At 42.8% G+C, this 14,941-nt stretch overlaps 1 protein-coding gene across 2 annotated transcripts; it reads right to left on the reverse strand.

The window, feature by feature from the left end:
- Window positions 1–1,218: 1,218 nt before the first annotated feature.
- On the reverse strand, window positions 1,219–6,757 carry adcyap1b (adenylate cyclase activating polypeptide 1b). Of its 2 annotated transcripts, XM_017714177.2 has the most exons (5): window positions 6,312–6,757; window positions 5,797–5,901; window positions 2,984–3,118; window positions 2,473–2,589; window positions 1,219–1,495 (listed from the first exon to the last, which is right to left on the reverse strand). In XM_017714177.2, exons 2-5 carry the CDS (start codon window positions 5,898–5,900, stop codon window positions 1,324–1,326), a joined length of 528 nt encoding a protein of 175 aa, XP_017569666.1. In that variant the 5' UTR covers window position 5,901; window positions 6,312–6,757; the 3' UTR covers window positions 1,219–1,323. The 2 variants fall into 2 exon arrangements, with proteins under 2 accessions (XP_017569666.1, XP_017569667.1); XM_017714178.2 differs by lacking the exon at window positions 2,473–2,589 and having other exon boundaries at window positions 1,224–1,495; window positions 6,312–6,722.
- Between the last annotated feature and the right edge of the window lie 8,184 nt (window positions 6,758–14,941).

Genomic DNA, 14,941 nt, shown 5'->3' on the forward strand with positions numbered 1-14,941 from the left:
TTTCCTTTGTCACCACATACACAAGGTCTACATTAACACAGTTTTAGGAAACAAAACAGAGCAGTACAAGAGAGAAATGAAGCAAAAGCATGAATACGATCACTCCGAACATGCCTAGAACCCATAAGATGACATGCTAGGTTAACAACACATTAGAAAGCGCCACAACATGCACTTGAGACTGTTCATTTGTTTGTTTGTTTTCCAAAAAATGGATGGTTCTTTTCCATTCAGCCTGAAGAGCACATAGGTTGCATGACCATGTCAAATACTCTTTAGAAGATACACAGAGCGAGGCCTAACTAATGGAATGAAGGTATCTTGAAAGAAAAAATAAACAAGAGAAATAAGCCATTCTTAAGCCCACAGAACACAAGAACCTGGATTACATGAGACACAAAGAGGTGGACTGCACATGCATGTATACACTATGTATATCATGCATACAGATGAGATGGAGTTTCATCTATTGGGTTTTTAGAGGAGCCAATAGACAAGTCCACTCGTTCGCTTCCTGTGGGAGGCATCTGCTCTCCTTCCTCATTCACAAAGCTGGTCAAGATGTGGACGCTCCAGTGGGTCAGACAGGTGACTCTGCAGGTCTTTGACCTTAAACTCAGTACAAACTCGTGCTGGCTGCACCCCACCTCTCTCTCCCCCCTTCACCTACATCCTGACCACTACAGCCTGTGCTTTATAGAGTAAACCTACATCCTTGGGCCAACTTTGGACAAAATAAAACTCTATCACTTCTTCTTTTGTTTTGTTTTTTTTTTCCTCTCTTTTGTTTACAAAAATAAGTATAACATTCAGAACTTTGATTGTCTTTTTAAAATCTATTTATTTTTCTGCATATGATGAACTCGAAAAAAGATATCAAGCGCATAACGTTCAAGGTGCACAATTTTCATATAGATATATAGATATATGTATATATTAATATTTTCCTACTGTTTTTCTCGTTTTCTGTTTTCAACATAGAAAGCTATATACATGGAACTAAAACGATTGATCCACAAAAAAAAAAAAAGAGAGCGTATAACTGTGCGGTCTCAAGTGCTTTTCTTTCTGTCTTTCTTTCGTCGTACAAAAAAGAAAAAAAAAACAATGTTCTTAGTAAAATAATCATTTTAATGGCTTTACTTCATACATAAGTACATGTTGAAAGAAACACAGGCGCGATGCACTGGATTTTGTTTTAGTCGGTTATGTTTGGAGGGGCTCTGGGGCTGAATGTACAGAGGGGTGGGTGGGTGGGCAGGTGAGAAGAGGGGGTGGGCAGGTTTTTTGGGGAGAGGGGATTTTCTTTCTCCTCTATTGACGCTACAAATAAGCAAACCGACGTCCTTTGTTTCTAAATCTTTGTCTGTACCTTCTGCCCAGGACTGCGGCCAGATACTTCTTGACGGCCATTTGCTTTCGGTAGCGGCTGTAGCTGTCCGTGAAGATCCCGTCCGAGTGACGCTTGGACAATGGCTCTTCTTCATCCTCTTCACTGCAAAAACACACACACACATTTGCCTTATGTTACTTGTGAGGACTTCTATTGATTTCTATTGATTTTTATACTACTGTAGTCAAGGAATACTAAGCTTTTAGGTATATATATATATATATATATATATATATATATATATATATATATATATATATTTCCACCACAATATATAAATATATATTTTTTTTTTCCATCTTTCTATCTGTGTATATATATATATATATATATATATATATGTGTGTGTGTGTGTGTGTGTGTGTGTGTGTGTGTGTGTGTGTGTGTGTGTGTGTACATATATAACATTCCCAGTGTCCTTACTTGTGCCAAAGAATTGTCATTGTGAGGACATGTGGTTCTCACAAGGATAGAAAGACAAGCACACGCACACACACACACAGTTTAGAGCTGCCTGAGCTCAGATTTCTAGCCACGCTAATGGGCTGTAATAAAGCCTTATAAGGCTGCACGGGTAAAACGTTAAATATGCACGTTTTCGTTCGATCCCAACGAATTGGCAACGAAAATGGACCCCGAAGCCTCTAAGGAGCCTCATAAATGATGCATGTTGGAGATGAAATATGTGCTGGCGCCATTCCCCCTCCCCTGCAGTGTGTTAAAGGCGTTTAGCCACACACACTTCCAGATCTATTGTCGTCTGTACAAGTTCATCGTTCGTTCATGTACAAATAGTACAAACAGCACGAAGCCCCACAGACAAAGACGGTGAATGCAAAAAAAAAAAACAAAAAAAAAACAAAAAGGTGAAGAAAGGAAAGGGAAAGTGGACACAGGACAACGAGAAGCCCCCCATATACACACCCCACCCTCTTTTCCGCGGAGGAGGAGGAGGAGGAGGAGATAGAGAGGGCGAAAAACAGAACACACAGACATAGAGAAAAAGAAGAAGCGACGCCGAAAAAGAAAAGAAAAGGGATGAATGCAGGGGAAAAGGCGCTGAAAGGAAAAGCCCTTACCCTACACGCACTGCCATCAGAGAATGCAGATATTTTCGTGCTGATAACTGAACCAGGATGTCCCTCAAGGCTCTATCTAATAATCCATCTGCATCTGCATCTGCATGCCTTTCCGCTCTGAGGTACAACACACACACACACGCACACACACACACCCACACACACACAGCATCAGTGAGCGAGGAGAAAGAGATGAGATACCACAGCAAAGCCTCCACGTCTCCTCGCAGTGAAACGGCAGAAAAGTGACACTGCTTCAGTCAGTCTACTGACCCGTCTGCCCCTCTCCCTGTCTGTCTGTCCGCCTGTCTGCCCTGCCTAGTGACTATTTACCTAGCTGTCTGTTTACACGCGAGGCTGCGTCGCCACTGCAAAGAACAAATAAATAAAGAATAAATCATAAAATGAAATAACTAAAAGAGAAGTAAAATAAAGGAACAGTAACTCTGAGGAACAGAAGAAGCAGACAGGAGCGGGACTGAGGGCGGGGTGGGGCGGCCGTCCTGCTCACCTCTTCTCCGGCGGGTAGTACAGCGTGTACATGTCGTCCGACAGAGGCGGGGAGCTGCGGATGGACAGCGGCTCCGAGTCGAAGGCGAGCTCCCCCAGCGAGTTGCCGTCCTCATCGAACACGTCGCTCTCTAGTCTGAAACGAGAAATTCCACGTTGCTGTTCCAGATTCCCGATTTCGAATTCCATATTCCACATTCCCACTCCACATTCCATATCCCAAATTCCATATTCCACATTCCAAATGTCATTATTATAAGCTTATATATTATATATTGTGTAGTCTCCGAAACAGAAACAAAATAATAATAATAATAATAATAAAAATAATAATATGAATATTAATAACAATAATAATTCGTTATTAATTAGCTCCTTGACTGATTATTACAGTTAGAATTAAGCCTATACCTATTATTGTAGGCAGGCTTTCATTAAGTATTTTTTATTAGTTTTTGGTGATTTTTTTCTCTTTTTTTATTTCTTTGTTTTGTTGTTATTAGTTTTAATGGGTTACACATGTTCAAAAACGTAAAATCGAGAACAGAGAAAAGGCAAGTTCGTTCCTCTTTGTTGAGGAATTCAGCCCGTGGCCGTCTCCCTGCCGCTTTTCCTCGCGTCCTGGTCAGTTAAACATGTTAACCATAGCGTTCTCGGCGCTTCGTTAGCGCTGTGTAAATGAATTGACCCAGTTCCTCTTAAAGCCAGACAGAATCCGCTGATTCTGATTTTGGGGACCCACAACAAAAAAACGCGAGCGCTGTGTCCCAGCGGGCTGCCTTTTCCCACCCGCATTCCGAGCAGCCCCGCCCACCCCGCTCGCCGGGATTGGCTAATTGTGTCCCGCCTCCTGCTCTGTGATTAGCTACTACGTCCTCAGCTCCTGCGCTGCGATTGGCCCGCAATTTATATTCACGAGGAATCTGCCTGAAAGAGTCGGAATGAGAAGAGACTCAAAAGCGGAAAACGGGCGGAGAAACCAACCAAAAACATCAAATGTAAACATCTATGAGAGTCTATAAGCACCTTTAAACACGTTTAACATCTATTTTAACATTGAGCAAAGACAAAAAAAAGTAGAGTAAATAATGATAATATATTCTAACAGATCAGCCTGCAGCTCACAGCGATCTGATCACATCACAGCGATCTGATCACATCACGGCGATCACAGCGATCTGATCACATCACGGCGATCTGATCACATCACAGCGATCTGAGCACATCACGGCGATCTGAGCACATCACGGCGATCTGATCACATCACGGCGATCTGATCACATCACAGCGATCTGAGCACATCACAGCGATCTGATCACATCACGGCGATCTGAGCACATCACGGCGATCTGAGCACATCACGGCGATCTGATCACATCACGGCGATCTGATCACATCACAGCGATCTGAGCACATCACGGCGATCTGAGCACATCACGGCGATCTGATCACATCACGGCGATCTGATCACATCACAGCGATCTGAGCACATCACGGCGATCTGATCACATCACGGCGATCTGATCACATCACAGCGATCTGAGCACATCACGGCGATCTGATCCCATCACGGCGATCTGAGCACATCACGGCGATCTGATCACATCACAGCGATCTGATCACATCACAGCGATCTGTTACTGTTTAATATAGTTTTTTTTGTTATTATTCCATAAGAGAGGAAAATATTAAGCGGAGGAAAAATCTGTCGGTGAGAACATGCAGAAGTGATTGTTAAGAACCGCTCGATTCTATCAGCTTTTAAAGTATGTAAAATAAACAAATAAATACAATTCAAATAAATAAAAAATGGATCCCCCTTCAGTTAGACTCCGAGCGTTGCAGGAAAAGAGAGGGAGAAAGAGAGGGAGAATGAGAGGGAGAAAGAGAGGGAGAAATAGAGAGAGGGAGAAAGAGGGAGAAAGAGGGAGAAAGAGGAAGAATGAGAGGGAGAATGAGAGGGAGAAAGAGGGAGAATGAGAGGGAGAAAGAGGGAGAATGAGAGGGAGAAAGAGAGGGACACTGAGAGGGAGAAAGAGAGGGAGAATGAGAGGGAGAAAGAGAGGGAGAATGAGAGGGAGAAAGAGGGAGAATGAGAGGGAGAAAGAGAGGGAGAATGAGAGAGAGAAAGAGAGGGACACTGAGAGGGAGAAAGAGAGGGAGAATGAGAGGGAGAAAGAGAGGGAGAAAGAGAGGGAGAATGAGAGGGAGAAAGAGGGAGAATGAGAGGGAGAAAGAGAGGGAGAATGAGAGAGAGAAAGAGAGGGACACTGAGAGGGAGAAAGAGAGGGAGAATGAGAGGGAGAAAGAGAGGGAGAATGAGAGGGAGAAAGAGGGAGAATGAGAGGGAGAAAGAGAGGGAGAATGAGAGAGAGAAAGAGAGGGACACTGAGAGGGAGAAAGAGAGGGAGAATGAGAGGGAGAAAGAGAGGGAGAATGAGAGGGAGAATGAGAGGGAGAAAGAGAGGGAGAAAGAGAGGGAGAATGAGAGGGAGAATGAGAGGGAGAAAGAGAGGGAGAATGAGAGGGAGAAAGAGAGGGAGAATGAGAGGGAGAATGAGAGGGAGAATGAGAGGGAGAAAGAGAGGGAGAATGAGAGGGAGAATGAGAGAGAGAAAGAGAGGGACACTGAGAGGGAGAAAGAGAGGGAGAAAGAGAGGGAGAATGAGAGGGAGAATGAGAGGGAGAATGAGAGGGAGAATGAGAGGGAGAAAGAGAGGGAGAAAGAGAGAGAATGAGAGGAAGAAAGAAAGGATGTAAAAGAGGGAGTAAAAGAGGGAGAAAGAGAGGGAGAAAGAGGGTGAAGGTTCGTACCTCATGTTGGGGAAAGTGATCCCGACAGGCGTGCAGTAGGCGCTGGAGTGCATTAAGATCCCGTAGATGAGCAGAGCCAAAGCAGCTTTGCTGGATCTGGCCATGCTGAAAACAAAAAACAAAAAAGGTGTTAAAATCATTCACATCTCTCAGCGGACAGCACCGCCTCGGCAACAACGCTTTGGGTTTTGTCTGCCTGTCTGTCTTTTTTACGCATTTCACCGTTTTTTATCTCTACGGCTTCTATTCCTCTCCTATTCTCGCAGGTTTAAGTGATAAACTTCTACTCTGAACCGTCACTGATTCTCCAGCGGAGCTGCGCGCGGCTTCACTATTCATTTTTTTCATTCTCTAAATCCGCTCATCAGTTTTCAGCGTTGCAAAGTTTAAGAGACAAGAATGCCAGACTTCCTCTGAAGAGACGAAAAATTAAAAAAAAGAAAAATCCGGGAGCTGGAATTCCTTATTCCGTCTCGGAGCGGCTTAAGGGGGCTCGGGGGGCGGAGAGCACGTACCTACAGCAGGTCTGGGGGAGAGGAGCAAGGCTGGCGTGTCGGTCGGGGTGCGGTTGGCTTGGAGAGTGCGGGAGAGAGAGAGCGTTTCTCGCGTCTCCTCTTCCCTCAAGCGCCACCGTGCTGCTCCTCCTGCTGGGCTCTGCGGCGCTCCGAGTCCCCGAGTCTCCGAGTCTCCGCTCTCTTTATCACTTTTATACAAGGAGCGCTGCGGGCAGCAAAACCGCCGGATCAGCGTCGCAAAGAAAAGAAAAGAAAAGAAAAGAAGGTCTTCGAGCTCGGCTGCAGGGCCTACTCGTCCGTCCACATAGCGTTTTCTTCCTCAAACTTTTCGCCCCTCCGATTCCCTCGGATTTTTATCCATGAATAGCGAGTCTTGCCTCCTTTTCTGTTTTTTTCTCCCACCGAGTCACATTAAGTATGCTGCAGACGTCATCGAGCCTTCCTCCCGGAATATGACGGCGCAGCTCCTTCCTCATCGATGAGCGAGTCACTCTCATGCAGCAAGAATGGAAACTTTTTTCCCTCTTTAAAAACTTCGCCTTTTTTCTGCGAATTGGACAACTTTCTTTCTTCCCTTCTTTCTTTTTTCACTTTTGCGACAGCGCTCTGAGACTGCACGCGGGACGGCTTGGACGTGCCAGTCATCAGTCATGTCGCACAGGCATGTTTAAATATTTTACAGCCAGATGACTGACGACCAACACAGGAAGGACGAACGGGTTCTCTTAATGACATTTCGAAAAGGACAGAAACGAGGCCGCGTCTGAGAGACGCGCGGGGAGCTGTCCGCTGTTGTGGTGCTGATCTCCACACACAGCCAGCCGTCTCGCACCGTCCAATACCGGTGGAGACAGGCACTCCATACACATTGATTCTTAAAGGGTTCTTCAGTAAAAGGAATGGTTCTATTTAGAACCATGAGTTCTATACAGAACCATTTCACACTTATGGTTCTTTGCGTGGTGAAATGGTTCCTCAGATTGATGGAGAATGTGTTGCATATGTTATATATATATATATATATATATATATATATATATATATATATATATATATATATTTATGTACGTAATAGTACCAAAGCTTGACATCATAAAAAAACAGAACGCTTTTTGGTGCTATCTAGAACCAATTTTTAACAAGCCTCATACAACACACTCTCTATCTATCTGAAGAACCTTTTCACCTTTTCACCAGACCCATTAAATTATGCAAATGATTCTTTGCGTGTTCATGGCTCTATATAGAACCATTGGTGAACCATTCTTTCATGAAAAGCATGAAATGAGCCTAACAGAACAATTGCCTTTACCTAAGAACCTTAGTGTATATCAGATATTGAGTATATATATATATATATAAATATATATATAATATTAATCTTAGAATAATGTCTTTCTGGTACAATATAGAAACCATTTTCAAGGCTTTATATATAAACATATACACAGCTTTCTAATGTTCTTCACTGTAAAACCATTTCCCCACGCAGAGAAACATTTACTTATGCACATGATTCTCTGAGTGCTCATTGTTCTATACAGACAATTGTCTTTATTAAAGAACCCTTGACGAACCATCTTTTTTCAAGAGTGTAGAACCACAAACCACACATTCGCCATCAGTCTGAAGAACAATTTTACCGTGTAAAGAACCATTTAAATCAGAAATGATTCCATACAGAACTAATGTTTCTAGCAGAACCATTTGCTTTACTAGAGAACCCAGGAGGAAGCATCATTTTAGAGAGTGTGAATCAGACATGGAGTAGAAATGGTCCTGCTAAAATGCAAGATGCCAGTCATTCCTTACAGTCATGTTCACGTGCAGCTAATGCAGCTCTGTGTTTATTAATAGAAACAAATAAAGAAAAATAAATATATTTTTATCATCACACTGGCCAGCTAGCATGTCTAAAGAGCATCATAAATCTATCTATCTATACATATATATATATAAACGTTGCTCCAGAAATATGACCGTTTTTCGGCAGTTTGCCAAAAAAAGGTCCTCTCACATTTCAGTGCGCTAACCGCTCAGATCTAATCAGCCCATTACAGTAATTAGAAAATAACAGAGCAGCTCAGTGGAGCTGAGCCTGTTCTCAGTTGCTGTGAAGGCGAGCGGCCCTTCGGTGTCGCTTTGAAACTCAGGCCGCTCCAGACAAATCGATCTCGCGATCGTATAATAATCATCTTATAATAATGACAATAATCCCTCCGTGGACGCTCCGTTCACTCTGACGTGGCGTGACGAACACTCGCAGTCACGGGCTTCACTCAGTCCGCTTCACTCCGGCATGAATCGCTGCAGCTTCGTCCACCTCGTTTTCCCCACCCGTTTTCCGGAAAGCCCCGCCCACTGCGTCGCCATTGGCCAGGAGTTCACACTCACAAGCGGCTCGCCATTCATAGCGGGCTGGGGACTGTCAGATTACGGGTGGGGGAGAGGGGTGAGCGTTTCATTGTGAGGGTCTTTTTCAGCACTTCAAGAGCGCCCCCATGCGGCTGAAGCTCGCAGCTGCTTTCAAAGCCTCAGAAAGCCTTTAGTCAGGTTGGACGTCTGCTTTTCTCGCCACTCTGCTCAAACCCCTCACTCTGCTACGTTCAAACACGTCTGAAACGGGGAACAGGTGGCTCTGGCTTCGGCTTTGCGTGTTCCAAACGGCAGGCAGGAGAACCATGCAGACGAGCTTAAAGGGGAATTCCACCGATGTTTCAAAATTTCTGAATGATTCCGTCCTTGAGATGTCAATACACACTATATTCACTATCCAAGACCACCAGTGAATCTGCATGTGTCTTCTGAGTTTTTATATGAATGTTGACGATGGGAAAACGGCCAAATCTGAAAAAATAAGTTTTCACTCGGGACTATTTTGCCTCACAACGCCCTGCATGCACCCTGTTGTGAACCCATGAACAGATTAAAAGACGTTTTAAGACAAAACTTGGTCTCAAACTCTGATAAAACAATGTACCGTTCATCAGGCAGCACATATCTAAACGTTTCATGTAATAATGCTCTGTGAGGCAGCTTTAAGAGATGGACAGGTTCCTATGACCACCACTGTGAATAATATTGACTCGACATTTTTTTTTAGAATGGAGCATTTCACGCCAAACCTCTCTGAATGACTGTTCACATCTCGACCTTTTGATTATGTAGAATTTTAAAAATATCAGTGGAGTTCCCCTTTAGTATTGTAGTCAAAATGAAACACATTGAAGGCTCCTGGGAAAACCTTAATTGGTGCACTTTTAATCCATGCCCTTGCCACATCTTTTGCAGTTTTCCTCTCCTTTTCTGTGCTAATTAAGGGCAGTCTAGTACAGTTTGCTTCTGGAATGTAGAAGGGGAGGGGAGTGGAGGGGAGTGGAGGGGTGGGGTGCTATGAATGAGTCAGAATGAGTCACACTTGCTACAGTACATGCTGTCAAAATGCTACACATGGCTGGAGTGACGTCAACCCGCATATAGGCCAGCCTCAAGTAGTCTGGACTTTGTATGTGTTGCGCTCCACTGTCTTCCTGATAGGTGGGACCACCACCTACCAATGCACACGGTGCTGACTTGAAATTATTAAAGTTCAAGGCTATAAAATCATGATGTGCGTCAGTGCTGATTGTCACTGTTGCCTCTTCAACTTGCCTTGAATGGAGGAGATGCTAGGGCGTTGTGTTCTTTTGTTTTAAAGTGCTCACTCACTGTAGTCTACACTGCAATAACGATGACATGGCTTTAATCTGCTCACTGAAAAATAATACAAATGTGTGAAGAGCTGGCTGATTCCATTAGAATTAAACCGATCATTTAAAAAAGCAGAGGTCATGCACAGTTTATTTCTATTACACGGTTTTTGTATGTTTAACAGGCATAGCACCTTGAAATTAAGGCCTCATAGTCTGCATTTTCTTGTTTTTTTATTCCTTCCTCTTAGTTCCCCTTATGTAATTTGCATATTTTGCACCAAAAACCGGCATAATTAATTCTTATATGAACATTTCTTCAAATCTATCTTTATCCTTTAGAATGAAACAGTTGGTTAGTATTGCTGTACCTTGTAGACCGAAACATGTCTACACTGATCAGTCACAACATTAAAACCAGCCCCACTTACCATATAGGTTCACTCTGTAGTTCTACAGTTACGGTCTGTAGTCCATCTGTTTCCCTTCTCTGTATACTTTGTTAGCCCCCTTTTACCCTGTTAATCAGTGCTCAGGACCCCCATGGAGAGCAGGTACTATGTGGGTGATGAATCATTCTCAGAATTGCAGTGATACTGACGTGGTGCTGGTGGTGTGTTAATGTGTGTTGCACTGGTACAAGTGGATCAGACATAGCAGTGCTGCGGGGGTTTTTAAACGCTGTGTCCACTCACTCCTACCTTCATGTTCCACCTTGTAGATGTAAAGTCAGAGACAGTAGCTTGTCTGTTGCTGCACAGTGTGTTTTGGTCATCTTCTAGTCCTTCATCTAATTTCTTCGGACGTCCCTGATTGGCTGGATCAGATGCTTTAGTTTTAGGTAAGAGGGAAGCAGCATTTTAGATGCAAGTTGGAACTAAACTGTGCAGGAAAGCAGCTCTCCAGGAGGAGGGCTGGGGAAGGTAATGCTGCTGTCATCCACATGGCAAACATTTGATGCCCCACCTGGGCAATTACACCAGGCTATTTCAAAAAGAATCCTCTAAGTCTCCAACCATGCATTCGCGTGGGACCGTTTTTCTAACAATGGTGTCGGTGAGCTTGTGTTCGTTGATGGGTTCATGATCTCTGAAGGCATTTTGGACGCAAACCTGTAGAAGTCTGAAAAAAACTGTGTGAATAATAATAATAGTCTGAATCACACTATTTACAAGTCAAACCCATTTACACCTGGTCATTTCTTGTGACTTGAATCTGGACAGTAACTTGATAAGATTTTAATCACGTGTGTTTACATTTAGTAATCAAATGCATTTCTCAAGTAATCAAATGCGAACTCAAGGAGCAACGATGCTTCTGTTCAGTGGTGGCAGTCCGGTGGGTGTTTGTCCCCCCAGATCATCTCCTGAAGTTGCCTGAGTGATCAGATTCAATTATTTTTTATAAAACGGATAGTTCTGGTTCTAAATTTATTATTTCTTATTTATTTATCAAGGGTGAATGTGATTGAGTTCCAAATGACAATTTCTAAATGATATTATGCTTTAGGATTCAGTATTGAAATTCCTATGTAGTGCACTATGTAGGTAGCAGGGAAGCCATTTGAGATTCAGCCCCAGCAGGAGAAGAGGGATTGGCACTAAATAAGACTTGCGCAGGTAAATTGGTAACCGAAAAGTATTTATGAGGGGAATGTTTTGCGTTAAATAGTGCTGTGTTTTTGTATTGTTATATGACAAAAAAGTCAACAAAAATCATGAAAAGACTGCAGTGTACAGTCCACAGTGGTGGGCGACTGAACGTTCTCATTCAGCGGTCCATGGTTGCTTGGCAATATACCCTACTCTAAAGGAACTACATTTCTTGGCGTTATGCTTCTTTATGGCGATTATTACTGAAAACTTAAATTATTTTCTGGAATTTGTGTTTTTTTTTTTAATCAGATTTTTTGTTGGCCGCTGTTTTAGGAAAGTAATAAGGAAATAAGTAATAAGTAATAAGGAAAGTCTCAAACTGGGGAGTTTTAGGCGTTTTAGAAGTTCTAGGCAAAAGTCAGGAACAGGGCCCCCTAGATGCACATTTTTAAGTTAGTTGAGGCTTAGGGTTGACAAATAATGCAACCATCTACACTGCGAAAAACAATATTGTGGCAAGTGAAATAATTTTAAATCTAGATGATATATCTAATATTTCTCATATAAAGACAATTTTTGCTAAGTAATGTTTTTAAAGGTGCAGTGTGTAAGATTTAGTGGCATCTAGTGGTGAGGTTGCATATTACAAACAAACGGAATACCCCTCCCTCACCCTTCCTTTCAAAGCGTGTAGTAGAACCTGCGGAGGCCATCAAGTTTTTGCTTCTTTGATGAAGATTCACCTGTGATGCTCCATTTGACAAAACTTAAAATAGTTAGCCAGTGCCGACAGCAACCACTGATGTCTTGCAGCTGGTGCTATAGTGCCAAAGACACTCTCTAGAGCAGGGTGCACAACTCCGGTCCTAGAGGGCCAGTGTCCAGCACAGTTTGGTGATTTATCTACTAAGACACACCTGATTGCATTTATCTGTTAATTGGCAGGTTAAGTGGATGTGCTTAAACAGGGAAACCACCAAACTGTGCTAGAGTTGTGCATCTCTACTCTAGAACCAGTGCTTGGTTTGTCTGTCTGGGCTACTGCAGAAACACGGCGACACAACTTGGCAGCCTCTGTTGGAAGGACACCCGCTCCCTATGTAGATTTGACGGGCTCATTCTAAGCTAACAAAAGCAAAATGAGTTGTAATTACAGGTGATTATGCACTAATGAAAGCATGAGTTTGTGTTTTATATTCAATTCCTGCTAATGTCTCCTATTAAATCTTGCATACTGCACCTTTAATTTAAGTTATTTCTGAAGCAGATCATTTTTCTAGTTTTAATAAATTTGTCTGAAAGAAGCAAAATCATCTGCCAATGTAGTGAGGGAATTAGGTACAGACTAATGTAGAAGCAAAGTAATGAGTGGTGAGATTACTTTTATTGAAGGTATTTTGAGAAAAGTATTAAGTAACTTGTAATGGATTACTTTTTGAGTAATTAGCTCAACATTGGTGCTGTCTATTCTAAAGTCAATGCTCGAATTATGTTATAGCCATGGGTGAGAGTTGAGGCTGCATTAAAATGACTGAAAATCAACCCTACAATCAGATATAACAGACATATATTTCATAATATGTGTACTTTCAATAGGTGGATGGTTCTCAAGACATTACAGAAACAATAAATTCATGTTATGTTTATAGCTTAGTTACTTAATCTACTGGGTAGTGAAAGGAACATTGAGATGTTACATATTACTGTAAACTCCTTTATTTCAAAAAAGCAATTGGAAATGTGTCTTCCATGGGCCTTTGAAGCGCTGCAAAATGGATCTGTATTGCAGGACAGATGCATATCTACCTACATTTGAGGACTGTCTCTCACTGCCAGCATAAAAACATCTCCATTGAGTTACAGTAATCCAAGTTTACTTGGTTGTTGGATTTGCTCCAGTCAGTAAGGATGCCAGTAGCTTTGAGTCATTTGAGTTGTCAGTAGAGCTGGTGTACCTAAACTTGTATTGCATTTTCTCAGCCCCTCAGTTTTGATTTGGTTTTCCATGTTTCCAAGAGTGACAAATGAATGACACTCATTGCTTCCCATCTGGTATCCCTTCCTGACTCAGGACTCATCATTGCACAGCCTATTACATGCAGACTGATGCAGTGTTTGAGGGGTGAGGGATGTATATGGCAGGCGTGTCAGGTTCCAGTTCTAGACACGATATCTGAATCCAGTTCAGTGATCTACCTGCCCAAAGACACCTAACTCAGCTTATCAGTTAAAGAGGCTACATCAAATTATGGCATCATAATTGATTCAGATTTATCATTCGATCAACACATAGGCAGCATTCCTAGGACAGCTTTTCTACATCTTCGCAACATTGCCAAGATGAGAAATGCCCTTTCCCTGCATGATGCAGAAACACTAGTACATGCCTTTATTACTTCTAGGCTAGACTATTGTAATGCAGTACTGCCAGGATGTACGAGCAGGAATCTAAGCAAACTTCAACTAGTCCAAAACGCTGCAGCCAGGGTCCTCACTAAAACTAGAAAATGCGACCATATCAGTGCAGTGCTATCATCACTTCATTGGCTGCCTGTTAAATTCCGTATTGATTATAAAATTCTTTTATTGACATATAAAGCCATACATGGGCTCGCTCCTGAGTAACTGCAAGACCTTATTTCCTATTACGAGCCATCACGACCACTCAGATCACAGAGTGCTGGCTTATTAATAGTTCTTAGAATTCATAAGGCTGCAGTGGGGGGAAGAGCTTTTTCTTATAAAGCCCCCAAACACTGGAATGATCTTCCAGAAAATATTGGGGACTCAGACATAGTCTCAATCTTTAAAACTAGGCTGAAAACTCACTTGTTAATGTTCCCCCTTAGATAAAGGCAGCAGATCCAGGGGTCCATAGACAGAGGGACTCATAGTAAACTTAGGCTGTCATAAAAGTTAGGCTGTCATAGTCAGATCTGCCGGAGTCATTAGCCGCACTCTGGAAATGTTCACATTCCCTGTTTTACGTACAAACAGACAGAATAAGACTAATTCCCTCTCCCTGCCTTTTTTCCAAGTATACGACCGCCCACATGTCCGGCCAGAAACTGGAGGACGACTGACTGTCGAGCCCTCCTATTACCCACTTCAGACCAGCCTCCAACGCCCCAGCTACTGCCACCTGCCTTGGGCTAGCTGCCCATCCTACACTGATGTTTTCATGGACTTGTAGCTATTACTACTACTAATAGTACTGCTATTAATATTAGTAGAATAATCACTTGTAGGTAGTTTGACCAGAGGAGGATGGGTCCCCTCTAGTGAGCCTGGTTCCTCCCAAGGTTTCTTCCTCAACTCTGAGAGAGTTTTTCCTTGCCACCATCGC

The sequence above is a fragment of the Pygocentrus nattereri genome, chromosome 2, assembly GCF_015220715.1.
Source record: "Pygocentrus nattereri isolate fPygNat1 chromosome 2, fPygNat1.pri, whole genome shotgun sequence".
Taxonomy (NCBI): domain Eukaryota; kingdom Metazoa; phylum Chordata; class Actinopteri; order Characiformes; family Serrasalmidae; genus Pygocentrus; species Pygocentrus nattereri.

Coding starts and splice junctions, on each gene's coding strand:
- adcyap1b (XM_017714177.2), bottom strand. CDS start 5,900: ATGGCCAGATCCAGCAAAGCTGCTTTGGCTCTGCTCATCTACGGGATC. Junction 3,119..5,796: donor ATCACTTTCCCCAACATGAG/GTACGAACCTTC, acceptor TTCTCGTTTCAG/ACTAGAGAGCGACGTGTTCG. Junction 1,496..2,472: donor CTGATGGCAGTGCGTGTAGG/GTAAGGGCTTTT, acceptor GTGTTTTTGCAG/TGAAGAGGATGAAGAAGAGC.